Source organism: Cololabis saira, chromosome 7 (genome assembly GCF_033807715.1).
Source record: "Cololabis saira isolate AMF1-May2022 chromosome 7, fColSai1.1, whole genome shotgun sequence".
In the NCBI taxonomy this organism is placed as follows: domain Eukaryota; kingdom Metazoa; phylum Chordata; class Actinopteri; order Beloniformes; family Belonidae; genus Cololabis; species Cololabis saira.
In genome coordinates, this window is record NC_084593.1 from 32,447,505 (window position 1) to 32,468,868 (window position 21,364).

General features: G+C 41.6%; 1 protein-coding gene across 1 annotated transcript; it reads left to right on the forward strand.

Annotated features, from left to right (window-relative positions):
- Positions 1–300: 300 nt before the first annotated feature.
- Positions 301–20,727, forward strand: apln (apelin). Its single transcript, XM_061725663.1, has 3 exons — positions 301–955; positions 14,029–14,198; positions 16,267–20,727. The coding sequence occupies exons 1-2, from the start codon at positions 889–891 to the stop codon at positions 14,190–14,192; spliced, it is 231 nt and encodes a 76-aa protein (XP_061581647.1). The 5' UTR covers positions 301–888; the 3' UTR covers positions 14,193–14,198; positions 16,267–20,727.
- Positions 20,728–21,364: the final 637 nt, after the last annotated feature.

Consider the following 21,364-nt stretch of genomic DNA (forward strand, 5'->3'; position numbering starts at 1 on the left):
TGCTTCCCCTCATAAGCTGGTATTTTGATTCCTGGATTCCTGGCAAACCGCCTCTGTGTGCAATTCAAAGACTTCTCAACAAGAGCATCTGTTTGGGTATTATCAAAAACCTGCATGCATCCCCACCCCAATCCCTTCAACCTCCCCTTCTCCTCCCTCCTTTTTCCTACCTCTCTCCCTCTCCTTCCTCAGCCGTGTGCACTTGCATGTTTGAGGAAAAGGGGGTGGAGATGGTGGGCGATGGTGTGGCAGGAGGGCTTTTCCGTGACCCGCGGAGTCAACGATACATAAGCCACATGACCAACTAGTCCTCTTATCCGAGGAGAGCGGGACTCACACGCTCAGAGACGCGCTGACAGACAGACCTGCGAGCTGACTTCCAGCGCATTCACAGCTTCACTGAACTTGGTTCATGCTGCCGCTTCTCTGACAGAAGAAAAGAAGACGCACACACACACACAGGCACACACGCACTGATCTCTGTGGGAGAGCTCAGATAAAGACGTGCCTTCAGTCTTGGAGTGGCGCTGTCACACACTGATTTACAAATACAATTTTAGACAAATACACACACACAGCCAGGAAAGCCACCACACTCCACACACACACATTCCCAAAAATTGACACACTCTTCTCGCAGACACACACTCACACAGGGGAGCAAACAGTCTCTCTCTCTCTCTCTCTCTCTCTTGCTCTCTCTCTCTCTCTCTCTTGCTCGCTCAGCTGCTCTCCCTCTCCCTCCCCCTCCCATCCACACACACACACACACACACACACTCTCACACACACGCACACACACACACACACATACACACACACACATACACGCACACCACTACAGTATATCAGCGAGTGACTAGCAGAAAGCCAGAGGGGAGTGCAGAAATGAATGTGAAGATCCTGACGCTGGTGATTGTGCTCTTGGTGTCTCTGCTGTGTTCTGCCAGTGCTGGTGAGTACATGAGAGGCCAGCTCTGTCGCTTGTCCTCTCCCTCTGCTTTCTATTTCTCTTCTTGTTTGCGTTGGGCTTGTGAAGCCAGCTGTAGTTGATCAGTTACACAGCATGGTTAGCCTTGTGTGGGCTCTAAAAGGCAGGAATATCAGCACCTGGTTGTGTACAGTACTGCACTGCAGTGGTTATACTGTCTGCTATTGTACTGCCATAGCTTTTGTGGAAAACTTGAACGTGGCTTCTGCATAAGACTGATCGTTTTCCCCCTGCATCACCTTGATGTACGCTTGTAAGACCTGGGGATAAAATGTGAGGAGGGCTTTAATGATAGACATTAATGTGTTGAGCTATTCCTGAGTGACAGATATGCTGGATGTATCAGTGATTGTTGTGGCTGTTATAAAAGCTCATGTACGCTTGGCATATGTTTTATAATTTCGAGGTTTTGCTGTATTCCATTTGACTTGAGTGCCATTATTACATGAGTGATTGTGCAGCAGGACAACACAGCACCTATAGATGCCTGTGTGCCTCCTGTGGTGATGATAATGAAGACTGTAATTGCTGTACGCATCGATGAGGGGAACACAGATACCAGATGCACGGGCTGTCTCTGGATGGGGGCTCGCTCCTGATGCCTTGTCACAGTAAAATTCCGTAAAGTGCTGCTGCACGTCTGGAGCTATTGTTGGACTACTTATCTACGCCACTGTGAACCTAAAATGTCTGTTTATTAGTAACTAAAACACTGACTTGGGACAAAAACACAGGGACAGAGCAGATTCACTTTTTGAAAAATGTGGTTGGGGGACAGTTTGGAGACTCACGGGCAATTTACGGATGTGATGAAGGTAACATTGTGGTGCGAAAAAACAACAGTTTGGCCTGTGTAAATGTCTAGACTATTCTTGGGATTATCACCTAGACACAAACTACAGTTGCTCAGAAAATAAGCAGACTGGCTGTGTTTGCATTCAGTACATATGGAAGGTGCTGTAGAAAGAATATGTTGTGGAATATATGCCATTTTTAATATGATTTGGTATAGATTGCAATGTTAAAATGCTTTAATAGTACATCTTAAATGATACAAGCTGATGTATATATGCCATAAGACTCTTTACAGGCTATATGTGGCTAGATGGTGTACAGGCAGTAGCTGAAGGATGCTGTGTAGACTTTATGCTTACAAAATGCTGTCCACTCTTTATCGATCCATGGCCACAGCACTCAAAGCTCCCAATGCTCTCCCATGCACATTTGTTACAGCGACATGCTATTTTTGTCTGAGGCTCCCAGCACATGAGTAAATGGGAAGCAATTATCTAGCATCATAGTCGGTGTCGCTTTTCACGCCCTGCGTGTGGCTAAGCTTGTTCCACGCCTGAGAGCCCACCGTGCTACATCAGCAACGGGGAAAACAAGGCTGCCATGCCTCAGGCTTTCATGAGAGCTTATCCTTCTCAACGGTCAAGTCATGCCACTTGTGCGCCCGTCTCTTCCCTGGCCGCTACTGTAGTAGCCCAGCTCCAGTGACAGAGAGGAAGAGAGAGAAATGGAGTGGAAGAGATGCAGGGATGCAAGTGTGTTGCGGCGTTGATGGGCGTGGGGAGGGATGCTAGCTGGAGTGTGTCTGCGTAGCACAAGCCTCTGCTACAGCATGCGCTGTCGCGGGAAGGTGTCGGAAGAGACTCTGCATGTAGGCAGTGGGTGTGAAGCCTTTCATCTTGAGACAAATGCTTTTCACGTTCAGTTAGCTTTCTCTGTCTTAGGCATCTGAGACAAGAGGCTCGTCTATGTGTGTATGCACTTGAAGGAAGCAATGAATATAGAAGTGCATCTGACTGATATAGGTTGGGGAAGTGCTTCTGTGAGCCTTGATTGTATTTGTGGGTGCAGATGCATATTGACAAAAACTCCAGCGCAACAGGCAATTCACCAAACACCATAAAGCTACTTGCAAAATATTAATTCACTACAGTAAACGAGCTGCTGAGGCCTTCTGTGTGGTATTAACATCATCTACAGTAGCAGCACACCTCAACTACCCATCCTTGAAAAGCACTCCTGCTCAAGAGTGGGCTCCAGCATTAGACATGTGGTATCCATAATTCATCTTGCTGATAACTCTTACTCCCTCTGTGAAAGTCTCAGCTCTGACAGATAAACAGTCCTTATTCTCAAAACACGTCCGTCACAGTCTCTTACAAGATATCAAAAGCTTTATTTTTCTCTGCATTTGAAACACCTTGTCAGTCTTCACTTAGAGACTCAGGATAAAAAGAATAGCAGTGGACTCAGACACACACACGCGCACACAAACACACATCTCCTTGAATGCACGTATACAGGTGCAAAGTTGCAACATTGGTTGAACAGGTGAGGCTGTGGTGGGGGTAAGTGGGGCAAGGGTCTTAGATCAGAGAGATTATCTGGGAGAGGCATCGTCCGACTGGGAAGGGGTAATTTTATGAGAGTTGTCAACAGCACTATTATTCCATATAAAACTTTGATGTATTGTTGGAGGTAGCTGCTCTGTGGTACCAGCATGCACACATACTGTGCTCCTTCCAGTCTTGCTCAGACGCTCTGCCAAGTGTTGCTGGTCAAAGTACAGCCAAAGCACAGAAACCCACAACACATGCAGCCGCTCATTAGGGCACATAAGACCTTAATATTTTGTGAAACAGAATGTATAGATGTAAATCAACCATAACCAGGAAGCCTGAACTGGTAACCCCCTGTTTTCTTGTGTAAAGAAGGTGCTAGTGCTCGTGGATGTGATTATGGACGCTGTGGAAAAAGAAAAGCAGCTAAACTCTTCCAGATGTCCAGAGATAACACAATAACAGTGGGCAAACAGTTGTGTTAAAGGGGAAGCAGTGAAAAGGTTATTAGAGGATTACAGTAAAATCACAAAGGCTTTTTTTTTAGGCACAGGAGCTTCTAAGGACCAACTGGGTTTATGTTACACGCACTACACTACACACCCACAGGGTCAGATAAAATCTTTTTTTGGGAAGAGCCTGGATTTCCTCTTGATGCAGGATTACAAGGAAGTACACCCAATAACCTGCAACATCACAGTTTTAGTTTCTTTTCTGCTGCAGGCAGAGACACACAAACACAAAATAGCCCATCAGTTAAGTTTGGAGTTTGATCATCTGCCATCTGTTTGCTTGAATATACTATAGCTTTATGATCACACGTTGTGTTTAGGTTCAGGAGTGATGCTTGACAGCTGTCTGACATTTTGCCACACAGTTTATGGCACATTGCTTCAGTGATGACTTTTCCCACCTCATACCCTGTCGTAACACTAAAAGCTGTGTCAGAATGACATATCATGTGTTTTGTTTATTTGAATCTGGATTAATTCATTAACACTAAACTACACATCCACAGTGAGTGCTTTTCTCACTTTTTCCTGTTTTGTTAACGTTGTGCAACCGAATTGCGTTGTTTTGCAAAAACAGGCTGGCTTCAAGGTAACACTGTTCGTGCTTCAATGCGATTAAGTACTTTGGTTTTGCAAGAATTTAACCAAATAGAGGCTCTCCTGTACAGTTATTTCTATCTTGTTAAACTATCCTAATCACTTAATGCTATTAAAAAAAGATGCATCCCATAATATACAAATTTCTATCCACATCATTCAAATCCAAGCAATTCTTAAAAAGGCTTTACTTGATAAAACCTCTTCAAATCTGTGGAATATCACCAAACATTAGTGTGGTAAATGACACCCACTAATAATTACTGTGGGGTGGGAGCTAACGAGATTTAGTGAAAAACCATAACTCATTTGGTAGGGATATAAGGCTAACCTTTGGGCTAACGGTCCCCAGAGAGCTCAGTTGTTGAAGACTTTGGCATATGCGACTGCTCAGCTGCTGTAATGTAATTCAGACCCCTTTGAATGAATAAATCTACTCACTTAGATCTTCCCTGGAGTGCAAATCCAGTGAAGGGGGAAAAAAGCAAAGTGGGAGTAAAAGACAGTCCAAGAAGCAGAAAAAGACAAGGGCAGGCAAGAAGAGAGCCGAGAAGTTGTGTGAGCTTTCCACTGATGGAGGCCACGGCTACAAGTAAAAACCGGGTGACCTGGTCCGTTTTTTACAGGTCTTCTCTGTGGAGTAATGACATTTTGTGTCTGTAAAAAAAAGATGCCTTGCTTCCTTTCTTTATGTCTATTGTAGACCAGACACCCCTTTGAGCTTTGAGGGCACAACCCCTGAAGTTTGGACAAGGGGCAACGTGGCTGTGGAGGGGTTCCTGTGTTAACCAGGCCTCATGTGATCACCAGACCCTATCCTCATGCCCGGGGCACTTCTTACAACTTAATTAGAGCCAGATATTTTCAGAAACCGCTTTGTTTTAAACCAGCGTCTGATATTAAAGTGATTTATGAGTCCTTTTTCAAACATTAAGTGTTACATTTATAGTGGTTGTCCTGGCAGATCAGATTCCTGATCAAGATATAAGCGGACGTTTTTATTAACGGGCTGCCAGACCACAGAATAAATATTGTGGTCTTTAAGAATGAAGGTGCTTTAATTACGTTCATGCTCAATTTGTAGAAACTTTGAATGGAAAAAATATGACTTCTTCATATTGCTTTGGAGAAGTAATTTGGGAGATACAGTCATTTTTTAGCGGCTATGACAGTATATGGAAGTGAATATTTTATACCAAATAAATATGTTTAATACATATTGTCGGCTTTAACTTCAAATCTCCACTGGCGCCATTATGGATCAGTAAAGTTTATTTCTACAGCTAATAGTGCTGCACAGCTGGCCGTTCTTATGGTTTTTGAAGCCAGATGGGGGATTTTAGTGCTATGAAGATGGAAGCAGGGCTTAGTAAATGTTGAGTTAATTCAGTGACGCCCCCACTGGGCCCTGCCTGAACTCAAAGCACTAGCCAAAAGGATGTGCGAGTCAACCTTCTCTGTGGTGGTATGCCTTATTGGATTTCACAGTGAACTGCAGCTCATCATTTTGTCTTCAGTTGGATGTTCATAAGTGGGAAATATACAATCTCCTCCATCTTCCTCACCCCTGGGTCCCTACTATGACAGCACAGAAATCCTTCATTAATGTAATCATGGATTATTCATCACGATCACTATGCCTTTGATCCCAAATGTTATTTTCCCTAGGAGGCTGTTTCACGCATACACTTATATACTGGTCAAGCAAATGATCCGCCTCTGATGGATCTCCCTACTGTTTCCTGGATCGGTACAGGGCCCCTCGCTGTGTCCCTCTGTCTCATTCTGTTTGGAGGAGAGGCAGCCCTGCACTCAGAGCCCCTGAACATGACCAGATGTTTGCAAAAATAAAAGAGTGAAACAATATATGGAATTCATAAACACGCATCCACCTCAGGCAAACAGTTTATCCTCACCCTCTGGATGTAGCAGCCCAATAAACCCTGAACTTCAGCTCACCTGCAGCCCTCTGCAGCTGAGCCTGTCAGTAAAAGCCTACATAATTTTTATTTTTCCACTAATAATGTATGACGACCTCTCTTATCAAGTTTCATTGCATTGCCTTCACCCGGGGTTTTTTTTACTTCTTCTGTGCAACAAACACTACATAAATCAGTAGTAAAACTGTGTTTCAGGGGACGCTTTTCATAAAACTGCTGCATTTAAAGCAAAACAAGTGCAGTGTCAACACAGGAAGGATTAGGAGCATTTAACAGTATCTAAAGTGACTTTAATCTTTGTTAAAAGCCATTACAGTAGTATATATTTTCTATTCAAGTATTATTTGTGCAACATTTGACTTCTCTGGCATCGGTTTGAGCAAGTACAAGGCTTGTTAGAATCAAGTGCTGGGCAGTAAATCAGCTACTGTAAGGCTTCCAGAAATATTGTGACCATGTGGTCTTTTGCTTTACAGTTGTACATATTTCCAGAATCTTAAGTGATGCAAATGATTTTAGCATATTTCTTCCAAATCTCTATAGCACTCTATGAAATAGTAGCTAGAGGAGGTTGTCTGGAGTTGATTTTCTTAATTTAAAATTGAGATTTTGGATTATTGTTTTGTACTCTTCAGTTTGGTTGAGCGGTAATGCAGTGATGCGGTGCTTGCGCTGTTTTGCTTTAATACCAGAGAGGTAATGATCTCCTCAGGCTTTAAAAGCTGCAGTGAACTCTGCATAGTGATGTCTTTCTGTTATGTCTTTTTTTTCCTCTTTTTCCCACATTTCAAATGGTAGAAGGTATGCAGGTTCACAGAATGGGGGGAGGGGGGTGACACTAGGGAGAGGAGGGGCTGTGTTTCACATCTGATTAGTGTGCCCATGGAAACGGATGGTAGGAGAATCTCTGTGCCCTTGACGTGTATTCTCTGGAGATATGGGCAATGGTTGGTATCCTCACCTACCTACCGTACCTGCTATGAGCGGGGAGGTTAACCTCGCTGCTGGTAATGGAAACAGCAGCACCAGCCTCTCTCCGGCTCGTGCCCTCTGCCGTTTGCTATGAATGGAAGGTTGTGAATAGAAACTTCCCCTTGGACTTATTTTATGTTTGCGTCTCAGACTGCTCACGTGCAGTAGGTTCCAACTTGCAGTAACCTCGTAGCCAGAAATTCACCTCTCCAACTTGAATGGGATTGTGAATAAACCAACAGGCAGTCAAGTGGTGCGGGGAGTCACTGGCTTCATTAGCTGCCTCAGTACTGCAGCCGGGCCCTTTGAACTCGCAGCGCTCTGATCATAGCAGAGTATGCAGTCTCACACCTCATCATTTCATACACTCTAATTCAGGAGCATATAGCAGCACACTTCACAGGCAGCTGACTTACTCAAAGGGACATCTGTAGAGAGTCAGAAGCCACAGGGCTGCAGAGTTTGTTTTTAATTAGTTCTGAGCCTTCACTGAGTGTGGGGGGTAACTTTCAGAGCAGGATGGACAAGGGGTTAAACTTAAAAGCTGCAGTAATGGCAGCAACTTTTCATGCACTCTGGTTTCCTCACTGGATTCTGTATAGACAAAGCCCGCCTTCATCTCAACCACAAGCCTTGCATTATCACACTACAACAATGCTGCATATCAAACAGTTCCCAACAGAAATAAATAGGAAAAAAAGTGCTCATGACCAAAACAAATCTCCCTCCTCCTCCCTTGGGGGGACACTGAGATGCAAAGTGTGCTGGCCTGCAGCGGAGGCTGAAAGCATCACATACAGTCGGAGGGCTGACCACGGATTCAGATTCTTTGTTGTGAAGTTTGTAAATTGAGAACCTGGTCGATATCAGCTGACAATGTCATTCTTTTGCTCCAAACTGAGCGCCATTCACAGCGGCTGCCATGGTAACATGGTCTGAAAGTCTGCAAGCAATTGGTACCAGTTTCTATCTAGCCCCAGACTTACTGGTGGGAAAGCAATATGCAGCATTTCCGACGCTAAATACTGGATTGTGAAGGATGAACAACAAAGCATAGCCTCCCCTGTCAGGCAGCTTTCCGTATGTGCAGGATGAACGTGTGGAGAGGCTGTCACTCACAAAGCAAATCCCCTGTATGATGCTGTGGCACTGCTCGAGCTTACATTACATTAAAACAATGTTTGGCTTGTATCTGGCACATTTAACACATTTCATCCTCAGCTTTAATAGCCCTGATCCTTTAATGTGCTTATGCAGTGGGAGCATCTCTGCTTGTGACATGAATCCGTCTGGATGTGTGGGTTTGTTCGTCTGAGGAAACAGCATGCTATAGGGATTCATTAGCTAAAGCTACCTCTGTCCTTTTAGTGAATGAAGGAGGGAAGCACACGAAGGAGACAGCAGGCCTGCTCCTCCAACGTCATGGTAATATCCATGGATACACACACCAGGGTATTAATTCTTCCTCTCTCCCACTAACGCAAACATTGTTCTGTTACCCACAACGATTGCACACACACTCACACACACAGACAATGAGCTAAAATAAGCTATATCTCCCATATAGACTCATTAGACATTGTACCATTATTTTTATATTGCCGCTAACAATTATTTTTGCAAAAATATCATGCCTGAGGAATAAAGACAGCTTTAATGTTCTTATTATTTATGGAAAATGTAAATTACATCTAAGTGCAAAAAGAAAACATGAGCTTTAAACATTTTATGCAACCATTGCAAACAGGGACACTCAGTTTTGATTAAACAATTATAATGATAATACAAAAGAAATCAAGAAAATCCAACAACTTTGAATCAGCAGGGCTTTGAGAAATCATCCATCACGCTCACAATAACAATTTTAACATAATGATAATCAACAATTTAATTGCACACACGAGTTTTATCAAGATGTCTGATATTTGTTTATTTATCAAGACTATTATCTTAGTTTACCCTTTATTTTTTTATTTGCTAACTCTTAACATAGAATATAACCAAGACTGACAAGAAGGTCATTTTGAAAGTCAAGTATTAGATTTTTTGAAGGGCACTACGTGGAACATGAATAAACTGCCTGGATCATTTGAAAGTATCTACGTATACAATTAAAGTTCATGGTAATTATTTCTGGATATGAAATATAAAATCACAAATATCCATGGAGAAATGTGTATTAATGCTTTCAGGCAGCTTAATAAGTCAAAAGCTTTCCAAAGGTTTATCCCTGGCACAAATGTCTGTTGATAATACGTTAAATAGTTGTTGGTATAGTTCAGTCTGGGTTAGGGTTAGGGACCAGCTCAAGAATCTACTTATGCAGCTTTGACCATTTGGTCAACAGGTTTTTGGATCCATAAGACAAAGCAGAGTCTAGCAAAATCTAATCCCACTACTCAGCTCACTCCTTTCCCGCTGTACATATCCATAGTCCCAGCTATATGTTTACACTGCGAAATACAGCCACACAAGATGCAGTAAGGAGGACAGAGGGGTGAAAGATAAGCGATGTAGCAACTGAGAAAAAAAAATACACAGAGGAGAGATTACTTGAAAAGCTCAGCCAACCATGAAAATGGATCTGTGATATTGCACACAGCGTTTTCATGATGAGTGTGATGAATATTGTGCAAGACGAGTAAACAAACAGATACAATTTAGGAGGATAACAAATCAATTTGCACCAACAAAGAAAATTAAACAGAGCTTAGAATCAATTTTGTTAGCCATTCTTCATTGTGCACGCTCACATTGTATGTTTCTAATGCCCCTTGTGTACTTGTTGTGGTAGTTTGACTCCTAGACAGCCATAGTTTAATCGGTTATGTCACAGTGGAGGAAAACGATTACACTGTACCTGCATTTACAAGTACGCGCATTTGTTACGTATGTTTGGCAGCCAATACTCACAAATCAACCTTAAAGCAATTAATAAACTGCTCTGCTCTTGCCAGCCACGAGGACAGATGCTGAAGTCAGAATTAAAGTGGAGGACAGACATCAATCTTGCCTCCTGACTGGATGTGTATCTCTCTGGGATCAATTGATGAACTGCTGTAAAAACCAACAGGGATAAACAGTCTGTACTCCACTTCCTTCCAAAAATGACAACATTACAGATGTCACCTCAGGAGCTGGCAAAACTAGGACAGAGAAACAAGAAACAGGCACACAGTTATTCATCATTGGTCTAGACCGGCCAGTTTGCGGCACCATCCACCTCTCTCTTCTTTAGCAGAGTACTTTTACCTCTCATCTGTACAAACAGCAGTGGCAGCAATAACAAGGCATTCCTGAAATTCCCCCTTTATTAAACTTTAATCAGGGAATAACCACGAGAGGTGAAATGTGTGGAGATGTGACGGGAAAAGGGTAAACCTGGGGATCAGAGGTCATAGACGTAGTGGTAAGATGCTTATTATTACGAGACATATGTTATCTGGCCATTTTACTGTTTTACCAGCTGAGCACAAACATGGAAGTCTCTCATGAGAAAAGACCAGACGTGATGCTGCAGAGACTGGATCCAATTTCAGAGCAATAAGATAGCTCAGGTATCTTTGTTTTTGGGGATGAAATGTGCATTAGCCAATGATAAACCTGCCACAGAGAGAATCAAAACATCTCATTCAGTAACAACAGATGTTTCTACAGTCAATCTATAAGACCTGTGGTGCAAAAGTAGTTGCTGATGTACATGTTGTATCTGTCCCAATAGGATGCTTCCCCGAGTGAGTTGCAGAAGTTTATCTATACTGCCAGTGCTATCACTGGGGTCTGGCTTATTTTTAGCCACTTTCAATACACTTTCCCCTGCCGTTGCCAGATACGCCAGGTCTACATTTGTCAAGAGAATCACGAAATGTTCTCCCTTCAAACCCTAGTGCTGAGCTGTGGGTGACAGCCGAGCATGACGGGAGACATCTAAATTGTCTCATTATGGACCTGGGTTATGACAGGCTGAGCCACCCACAGAGGAAGGACTGAGGGGTTGTGTTAGCCCAGGTACAATTACTCTACCGGCTTGCACTGCACCGTGTATGAGTGTGTCTGTGTGGCTTAGTGGCTTAGTGACTCATGTGTTTGCAGCACTTGTTAAAGTAGACCATCACTCAAACATCAGCTGCTGTTTGGCACTGTGTAGCATTCACGGCAGGCATTCCTGTTAGACATATGAGGTCTACGTGAACTTTAAACAAATTGTTGCCGGATGGCCAAACCATGTCTGTAGCTCCACTCCAAAATGTTTGTAAAGTTTAGCCTGGGGGTTTACATTCGAAAGCGTATGTTTCATTTTAGTTTGGAGCATCCTTTTCCCTTCAGGAGGGAATCGTGTGAGAAAAAAGAAGTGACACAGTAGGCCCAAAACCTTTTTTTTCCACATTAAAGTGATCCTATCTCAAATAATGTGCAGTTTTGCCCTCATTCCCACAGCAATTGTCGTGATCTTCTCAGTGATGTCAGGCTTTTTACCCCACCCTCAAGTGATATCATTCACATCAACTATAATAACAGATAAAAATGTTGACTGAACTTGTTTTGTTTCCAATTCGAATGACAGGCTTGTGTTTCTGCGTGTGATGCATCTAAATGAAGAGGGTGTTACTGGGGCAAAAGGGGAGAAGCAGGACCTCCCTATAAAACTTTTGTTAGCCACAAAATCTACTCAAACACAGAGAGTATTAACATTCAACCATCTGGATTTAAAAGAAATGAGCTGAAAGCCTTCAGAATGTGTGGACGTCCCTCATTCACTGTGTATTTGGAACAATAACAAGAGGATAATGCAGAGATTAGTTCTCCTATAGGATATAAAGATGTGCTTTAGATGAAGAAATATGCAGCCAAAATTTTCTCTGCTACAAATGAATTAGCCCACTGTTAACCCACACATATAACGTGTAATGTGCTTGCAGGAGAAGATTAGCGTGGAAGTGGAATTTGAGATGTCTGGCGTTTCAGGGATATACATTGAAAACATTCAACAAGCTGTCTGGCTCACTCATCCAGTTCACTATTATTTAAACATGAGTGTTTGAAAGCTTTCTCTTCTTCCTACTTTTCAAAGAAGGTTGTTCTTTTAAGCAAGACTCCATAAAGCCACAGCTGAAGGTCGTTTATTGATAAAGACTGCAGAAAGCCTTAGCCTTTTTTTGTGTTTTGAACTCTGCAATTGAAGAAAGTTGCCCTCTTTTGAAAGCAATTTATCTAATCTTCTTCTGAGAGATGAGGGCTTTGAATGCCGTAGACAGGTTTGAGAGACAGGCCATAACATTTGAGTTTAGGCGACGTCCTCAGAGTTGCAGCTGGGCCTTGTTCATTTCACAGCATTTAATATCACAACTCTGCCACGGACCACAGCCACTGATGAAAAGAATCTCCAGAAAAGCGCACACTTGGCATCAACGTGGCATTTTTTTAAGCTGCTCAGCTGCTGTCCTTAGTATACTTTTTGCTTTTACAAGCCTCTGAAGTCGAGAGGCTGACTAATCTTAAATTGTGTCCTCACCCAAGCTGTCGTAAAGCCAAGAAGGTCATTCCCTGGGGAATCTTTCTGAGGGGACGGCACAGGAATGTCATGACCTGATGTGAATAATGCCAATCAGCTCTTAATGGGAGAGCCACAAAGAAGGGAGAAAGTTTTGGCTCTGATGAAACCATTGTCTTAGAAATATAAGGAGAATTTAACAGGGTAATTGAATAAAGGCAAAAATCCGCACTGAAGATGCAATCTATGACACAAATAGTACACATTCAGAGCCCCTTATAATAACGTAAAATCCTTATCGCCTTAGATAACTGATTTATAATACAAATTCATTATTTTCTATGGGATATTAATAATATCAGCTTACCTCATATTTAACTGCTTCCACATGAAATCTTTGGTCACTTTTTCTCAAATTTCACTGGACTAAAGGATTGGTTGTAAAATGAAAGATCACCCATATAAAATATCCTATTGCAAGTTAAATATCCTGCAAAACACTAAAAATAAAAAAAGCCAAGAAGAAGTATTTCAGTTTTTAATAGTTTGAGAGGTCACAGAGACACTCAGGTGGACCAATCCACGAGGAAAAGAAGGGCTTAAGGGGATCAGGCCACACTTATTGAGAGATGACTAAAAACATCTGGGATCACTCTCAAACACAAGCACACTCACCCGCTAAAAACAGCCACACACTCTCGGTGAGATGCACCGCTATTAAACTCATCCCTAAACTATCATCAAATCCTGAGAAGAGATGCACCTCTGCAAAGTTTGGGGTTGTGTGGAGTTTGTGATCTGCAGGGAGAGTGGTGAAGACATGAGACATGAGGGTTTGGGTTTCTTGCCTCTGTCAGGTCTATGTCTTTCTCCTGCACCTTTTGTTTGACCGCGCTGACTTGATGAGCAACAATGCTGGGTGGGCTTAAAGGGGCCCACACACACTCTCGCTCACGTTTATCCATACATGTCTCTTCTTTCCTCATCCATTACTACTGCGATCCCTGCATGGATCTTGGTGATATATTTGCCTTTTGCACTGATGGACTTGGCTCATGATCAAGCTGTGATACCCTGAGTGAGAAGAAGCTTTTCTTTTTGTAACCCTATCTTCTGGAGAGTGAGTGTTTGGAGTGTCTAATTGATCTCTTCTGTGTGTGTGTGTGTCCTCCAGGTCCCATGGCCTCCACAGAGCACGGCAAAGGACTGGAAGAGGCAGCTACAGTGAGAAAAATGGTCCAACAAAATCCTGCGAGAGGCGGCCAAGCCCAAAGACCAGGCTGGAAGAGAAGGCGCCCACGGCCCCGTCTTTCCCACAAGGGGCCCATGCCATTCTAGAGCAAGGTGAGTTTTTCAGTTAAAGGCCTCTACCCTCCATAGTCTTTAGAAAAATAATAATATGACTGTCTCAGATGTGGTGTAGACTGCACTGTTGAGTCAGATTTCCATAACAATAAGACCCTCCAGGTGCATCAAGTCATAACCACCCATGACATAAGTGTGGAAACTTAAAATAGGAATTTTTAAAACATAATTAAAGAGAAATGTGTGGTTTAACCAGAAGTTTATTGGCTGAATCAATTTCTGATAACTCTTGGCAAAGTGAAAACTCTTACAGTTCACTGGAAAGTTCACGTTCGCTGCAGCCAGATTTAACTCTGTGTGAAGGATGTTATTGTTGGCATGAAAAAAAACTGCATGTTTTAACAGATTACTGGACTTAGCCTACCAGCCTGAATGCCTTCACAGAAGGACATGGGCTGTTTTGAAATCTACATCATTTATTCCCTAATACAGTAGACAGTTATGGAAACTTAACCTTTGATTCAATCAGCTCAAATAAATCTTTACTCTCCCCTTTAGCAAGTCAATCAAATCCCATTTTCCAAAGATAACAGTTTGCAGAGTTTAATTTCTTAGCAGCTACGGCTTGAATGAAAGATGAGGGAATAGGGTGATGATTTTACATATTCCCAAAACATTCCCTCCCTTATTTATTCATTTTTATCTCCTGCTGCTTTGCCATCATGACACATTGAAGTATCACAACTCAGTCCTGATTAGGGGTGTAACAATATATCGTGCCACGAAATTTCGCGATACAAAAACGTCACAATACGTGTCGTGGAGGTGACAAAGTGTGTCGCGATATTGGGTTATTAATATTAATCCATTGTGTTGACTAGAAAAGCGCATCCGACCACACGTACCGACCGCGCCTCGACCAGCGGACCAAAATCTTACTACGCTCAGAAGAAACTAGTCCCGTTTTGTGGTCCCGTTTTGAGCTCTGAACCTTTACTTATGTAAGGCTGGTGTAGAGTTAAGCCTTACCTTATTAAATTAAACCTTTTTCGGGTCGTGAGTAGGATAAACACGGGGACAACTTCTGCTGAGCTTCTGCCGAGCTCTTTAATGTCCGCTCAACAGCGTAGGATTTTAGAGCATCAACACAGCACCTAGTGCTGTATCACTCCGCCCAATCTAAAACAGACTAATCACTACAGATAAACTGACTAGTGTCATTATAGTTCCTGATTTACATCAGAATATAAAGAATATATTTATAAAATAATGAACCCTGAATTACCAAAATAAACTTCTTAACAAAAATAAATCTCCTCTTACACTTATAAGGTGAGCATGAATCAATCTTTTTTATGATGTAAAATTGTATATATTTATTTACTTTTATTTATTTATTTAATTTTAGTTGTTAAATTAGAAAGAAAAAAGTCAAATCATACATGAGAGAAACTATTCAGTTTGTGGCAGAATATTTGTACTTGTATGAAACTGAAGATGCATAATGCAAACCTGACATTTACTTTTAGTTCAGTTTGTGGACAATGGTTGGCCTGGCTTTCTCTTTAAAACTTAAACAGTTATAAAGCATTACAAACTGTAACAATAGGGCAAACACTCAGCATTGTTTTGTATTTTGTGTCTTTCAAATAAAAGACAATGTTTTCCAGTCATATGTTCCTCATTCAAGGTTGTTAAAAAAATACTGCTATAATATCGTATCGTTATCGTGACCTCAATATCGTGTATCGTACCATATCTTGAGATTAGTGTATCGTTACACCCCTAGTCCTGATACAGACAACTGGCTGGTAGGTCAGAGACAACATGAGCACAGACATGGATGGAGAACTTCATACTTTATTATGGATGTTTTAAAATGAGATCAGATGATACAACTGAGTGAAGAAAAACAGGACAAATGAAGTTTTATGTATGTTTTGCTAATTGGATTTATTGATTTCTGCAATGATTTGAAAACATCCTTGTATAATGTGTAACAGGTGATAAGTAGCCCAATACATGATTACCTCTATGTTGTGACTGTGATTTTTTTAGGGATAACGATGCTGACGGTGCTTTTCTCTGTCGTTTTCCTGTCTTGCAGGCATTGCTTTGAGCGCCCTCCCCTAGGTTCTGATTTCTATGCTCTTCCTTTGCCTTGGGGGGCCTTGCAATGAAGGGCCTACGCTTGCCCAGCCTGAAGAGTGATGTCCATAGCACCTGCTGGTTCTTCAAGCAACTCTGTCCACAAAAAATCCAGGACAAGCCGCTCACCCTCAGCTCTAGGAAGAATAAGGGGCAGGGAAAGGGGTGGGAGGGGGTATTTAGCCCGAGCTACCAGACTCTATTTCTCTGTCTCTCTCTTTCTTGTACTCCCTCACTCCTTATCTATCTCTGTCATCTCCCAAGCGATTTTTCTTTTCCGTTTTCCTAATTTTTGTTTATGAGCCCAATCATAGCGATCTCCCTGAGTGTCTCACACACTTTGCATGACATGTGGTGGAGAGGGAGCCCGGTCAAAACAATCTGAGTCTTTTAAAGCATCTGTCACCTCTCCAGGACGTGGTATTTGCATGTCTCAGATTCAAGGTTACAGCAGCTGCTGATTTCTTTGCTGTGTAGCTTCTTAACAGCTTTACTAGAGGGTGAGGATCATGGAGAAGGGCAGTGTCATTTTTTTTTTCTTAAAGAGTTGACATAAGCAAATTTCACTCATGATACTCTGGGTGTCTGCTGGGAAAAGGAACAGAAGGATTAGTGTTTAAAACAGACATTATAGTCTTCACTTAATCGTCATTATTAATGGTGCTTTGTACCTCTTAATGTTAGTACATGAAGTAAAGCTGGACCGAAAAAGAGCACATGTTGTCAAAAAAATTTAGTTAAGCGACAGTTATTCCCTAATCTAGGAGATTTTTCAGTCCAAAGGTATTTTGGTGTTTCTGAACTCTCGAGGAAGGGGCTCTACTGATGTGCTTAATGTTACTGTCACATGTCTCGCCTCCAATGAGTCCTGGGACCCCAAAGCCCAGTCCTGTCCCCGGTCCCCAGTCCCCAGCCTTCTCACCACATCGCTGCCCTGTGCAGCAGCTCTATACACGACTGTTAACTGGCAGTGGCAGTCTGCCCCTCCGACAGACCGCCTTGCCTTTTAATGAAGTGCCAAATAATAACGTTCCCCACAATGCTGCCAGGAACTGAGGAATGAAAGGTTCGGGAGAAATGAGAAACACATTACCTCTTGTTTGAAGTCTTGATACACTGATGGATTATGCATTTTAAATTTCTGCAAACAGATAACCTATTTTAGCAAGATGTTAGCAAGGAGGAAAAGTTGAATCAGATTTAGAAAAAAAAAAAAAAAAAAAACAGACAAAAAAAAAACAGGAGCCATTTCAAAGCAAACATCAGCTGAGTTGATATTCCACCATGATCAGCCTACCACTAGTGCTCTGGCTGTTTTAATATTCAGCATATGGCTGGTCTGACCCTTTGACCGATCTTTCACTGACAAAATGCTATGCCTTTCCATCATACTGGAATTTATTACTGTTTATGTTTTATTTCTGTGTTATAGATTTATTTCCTTTTTTTCTCAGGGTGCTGTCATAGAGGCTTGTAATAGAGCAGGCTATTTTGTGCATTTATTCAACAAAAATTCAAACATACAGTACATTTAAAACTTATATGAGCATATTTTCGTATAATGTATCTTTAACCTCCCTCTATTTATATGCCAGTATAGCCATGATTTCTTCCAGATTCGCTCATTTCTACTCACCGTCTCCCTACATCACGTTGGGGTACAGTTGCCTTTCGGGTCTGCCCCTCCACAGCACAGGTGGTCGGGGCTTTGATCACTACGCTCATTAAATCCTAGAGTTAATCTTTCTCAGATGGATCTCCCAAAGGTTGGCCAGGGCCACTTAGTCCCACTTAGTCTGAGCTCATTGTTAAATTGACTTAGACTGAAACCACACCCTTCCCCCTTTTCAATCTACAAACCCCTGCTGATTCAATGTGTAAGCATGTAACATATTAGGACTGTGACCACCTTGTATATTAGGTGTGCAGAACAGCTTCCTAATTGTGTTTTTTTTTCATACAAATCTTAGGAAAGAAATATATAAATAAGTAAATGGCTTTGATCTTTAATCTGCAGTCTGATCAGCAAACTCCCTTAGTTCATATCAGTTTTGACCAAATACACATCCGATAACTGGTTAACCTAGATTTCCGACAGTTTTTTTTTTTTTCCCCTCTCACCATGTCTCATGCAAATATTATAATAAAATGCAGAGTCTTCTCAATCCCAGCATGAGAAGCTTTTATTAAGAGAGTATCTAGAATCACAGTGGTAATCCACCCAGCCAAGCTCACCTTGATTAAAAATGTATTAGATCCTAGGGCACTGTGAAGTGTAATAATTTCAGTTCCTCGATTATTTTTTCATACCCTCACAGACAGAGATGTAGATTTCATTAATGCTCCTCGGGAGTGAGACAGCTTTGCTCAGGATGTCTCATGTATTATTGGGGAAAACAGTAGAAAGATATGAGCTGGGGATGAAAGTTCAAAGCCGCAGGAGTTGGGATCCTGGAAGTAAGACTGGGTCATGATAAGGGGTTCAAATGAATATTTCCCCCATCTCAGAAGTTATTGTTATGGAGCCGAGCGACGTCTGTATCCGCACTGTTCTTCATGAATGTATCCTCACCATCTGCACCAGCCATGCTGCCCTTTCAGAGACCAGAGCACACCAATGTTTAAGCGAAGAACCTTTCTTAATCTTGGCCTGGTTATCGGTTGAATCCAAAAAAAAAAAAAAGATCAAAAGCCAAATATTCAATGGAAATCCAAAGCTTCTGGTGTCAACTAGTCCCAACAAATAGACGTGGCTTTGCTCCAAGACTTCTCTGCATGGGTTTGCAAGGCTGCACTTTTTTGCAATTTCCATATGCTGCTGGAAAAATACACCCTGAAAACAAGAGTCTCTTGATATGGAATGGTTTTCCAGTGTAATTGTGACAATTTTCTGTCTGATTCTTGTCTAGCTGGTTGTCCAAAGCTTACTTTTTGAATACAGTGTGAAAAGCTGTATCTTTTGTGGATGTAACAAAATAGAAAAGTAGTCTACAGCACATTATGTCGTGGACACGTGAAAGCTTTCAGGCATTCTTTTCTGGTAGATCTTAGCTCACAGCCCTCCCCTGCACATCAGGTTAATGGGCCTGGTGGTGTGGAAGGACAAGCACGTCCAGGCTCGTATTGAAATGGTAAACCAATACAATATGCTCGGGGAGCAGAACCATTTTCCTTAATGGTGTTTTCCAGCAAGGCTTACACAAGAGAAACAATTCCTATCCTCTCAATGTTTCCTCTCTGATTCCTCTTCTCTGTGACCATCACAAGGCCTGAGTAATGTTCCTATGCACTTGTTAGCATGTTTTCCTGGTAGAAAAATGTTTGTTCTGAGAACCCCCTGCCCCACCCCACCCCCCAGTGTATTTAATGATTTTGTCCAAATGAATTTGGCAGGGAATTGTTAGACTAAATGATGAGAAGAGAGGTAGATATGTGTTACTGGTGGAGTTGAAAGTAAATGAAAGTAAACTAGAAGCAGATTCTAAAATATTAGTTTAGCCATCCATCTCCATTTCTTTATAGTTATGGATACAACATCCCCATACAAAATAATCATCTTAAAAAACAAGGTTTTTTTTCTCTCTTTTAATCATATCATCACTCTGCTCTGAGTTCTCTTTCTCATAAAATTCCTTTTATATTTACCAAACATTTTATTGATTACAGTAATGGAAGCAGAATTGGCACACAACACATTCCACGATTTTACCTTGTGAATCTCGAAGCCCATCAAACTGCATCATGTTGGCCCTCGGAGTGTGTGTCTGCAGGATCGAGTGGCTGATATTCAATCCGATGCATACACACTTTTCCGCTGGCTGGGCAATCCAAAAGATAACTAGATTCCGACTCCCGTGAGAAACGACTATGATCTGTCATTATCCTGGAGCCTCAAAATGAGACTTCCTACACCCAGAATAGCACAGGCCCCTCCTGCCTTTATTGCGACACATCCTCCATTAATGTAACCGCAGTGTCCAAGAGCAGTCACGTTCAGAACAATCGTTGGAGAAATGCAGCCTGTGGGCTCACACGCCATCAAAACAGTGTTACTCAAGCAGATACCATTTGAAAGACAGTGTATTACTCCTAAAAACTTATATTCTGTTTATGGTGTGTGCTCATATTACTCACCAGGCCAAATGTACAGTCCCTGTCTCTGTTTTGATGTTGAACTGGGCAAAAATAAATGACATGAATAAATAAATAAAACAAGTGTATCAGAAATGGTTGAAATACTGTGTACATATTTGAACTTTTGGTTTCTAATTTATAAAAGATAAGCTTTAGCTCTTGGAGTACTTATTTTACTTTTTCCTTTCATGCGTAGCTTTGTGTTTTTATTTTCTATTTCTGTAAAGTGTGTAAATATATCTTTATGATAATAAGTAATATTAAAAATCTTATTTTAAGAAAATAATGTCTTGTCTTTTCTTTTTCTTTTTTGGGAGGGGGCTAATTAAAAAGGTGTGCAAAAAATGAATTACAAAATTGCTAAAGACATGATGCATCTTCTCTACACAGTGGTGCTTTTAAATTAACTTGCTATTCCTGTGATCAAGAACAAACAACCTGCAAACAACCAGCTCAAAAACTTTGACATAAAACAATCCTTTCATTTTTCATTTATTTTTGCCTTTTTATACTGCCAGGTTTTAGATAGCTTTACTGTGCTCACCAAAGCGTTTAATGACATATGTCTGAATACAGATGGTGGAAAAATGTCAGTCATAGTTTTACTGGATCTCACTGCTACATTTGATAAAGTTGACCATATTATTTTACTCAAATGATTGGAGAACTGGGCGGGTCTTTCAATGTACTTAGAGAACAGGAAGTACTTTGTGTCAATAGGTAAATTTACATCTGAGCAGACAAGAATCACATCTGGAGTTCCCCAAGGTTCCATCCTGGGACCTCTCCTGTTTGACATCTGCATGCTCCCACTGGCACAGATTATAAAAAAATAAATAAATAAATAAACTACCATAGCTATGCAGATGACACACAGATATATATTACAATGACACCAGGAAACCCTTTACAGGCCCTTGGTG

Bases quoted from the DNA above. Each gene is read 5' to 3' on its own strand.
- apln (XM_061725663.1), top strand. From the start codon at position 889: ATGAATGTGAAGATCCTGACGCTGGTGATTGTGCTCTTGGTGTCTCTG. The intron at 956-14,028 runs GTGAGTACATGA...TGTGTCCTCCAG, and splicing joins GCTGTGTTCTGCCAGTGCTG to GTCCCATGGCCTCCACAGAG.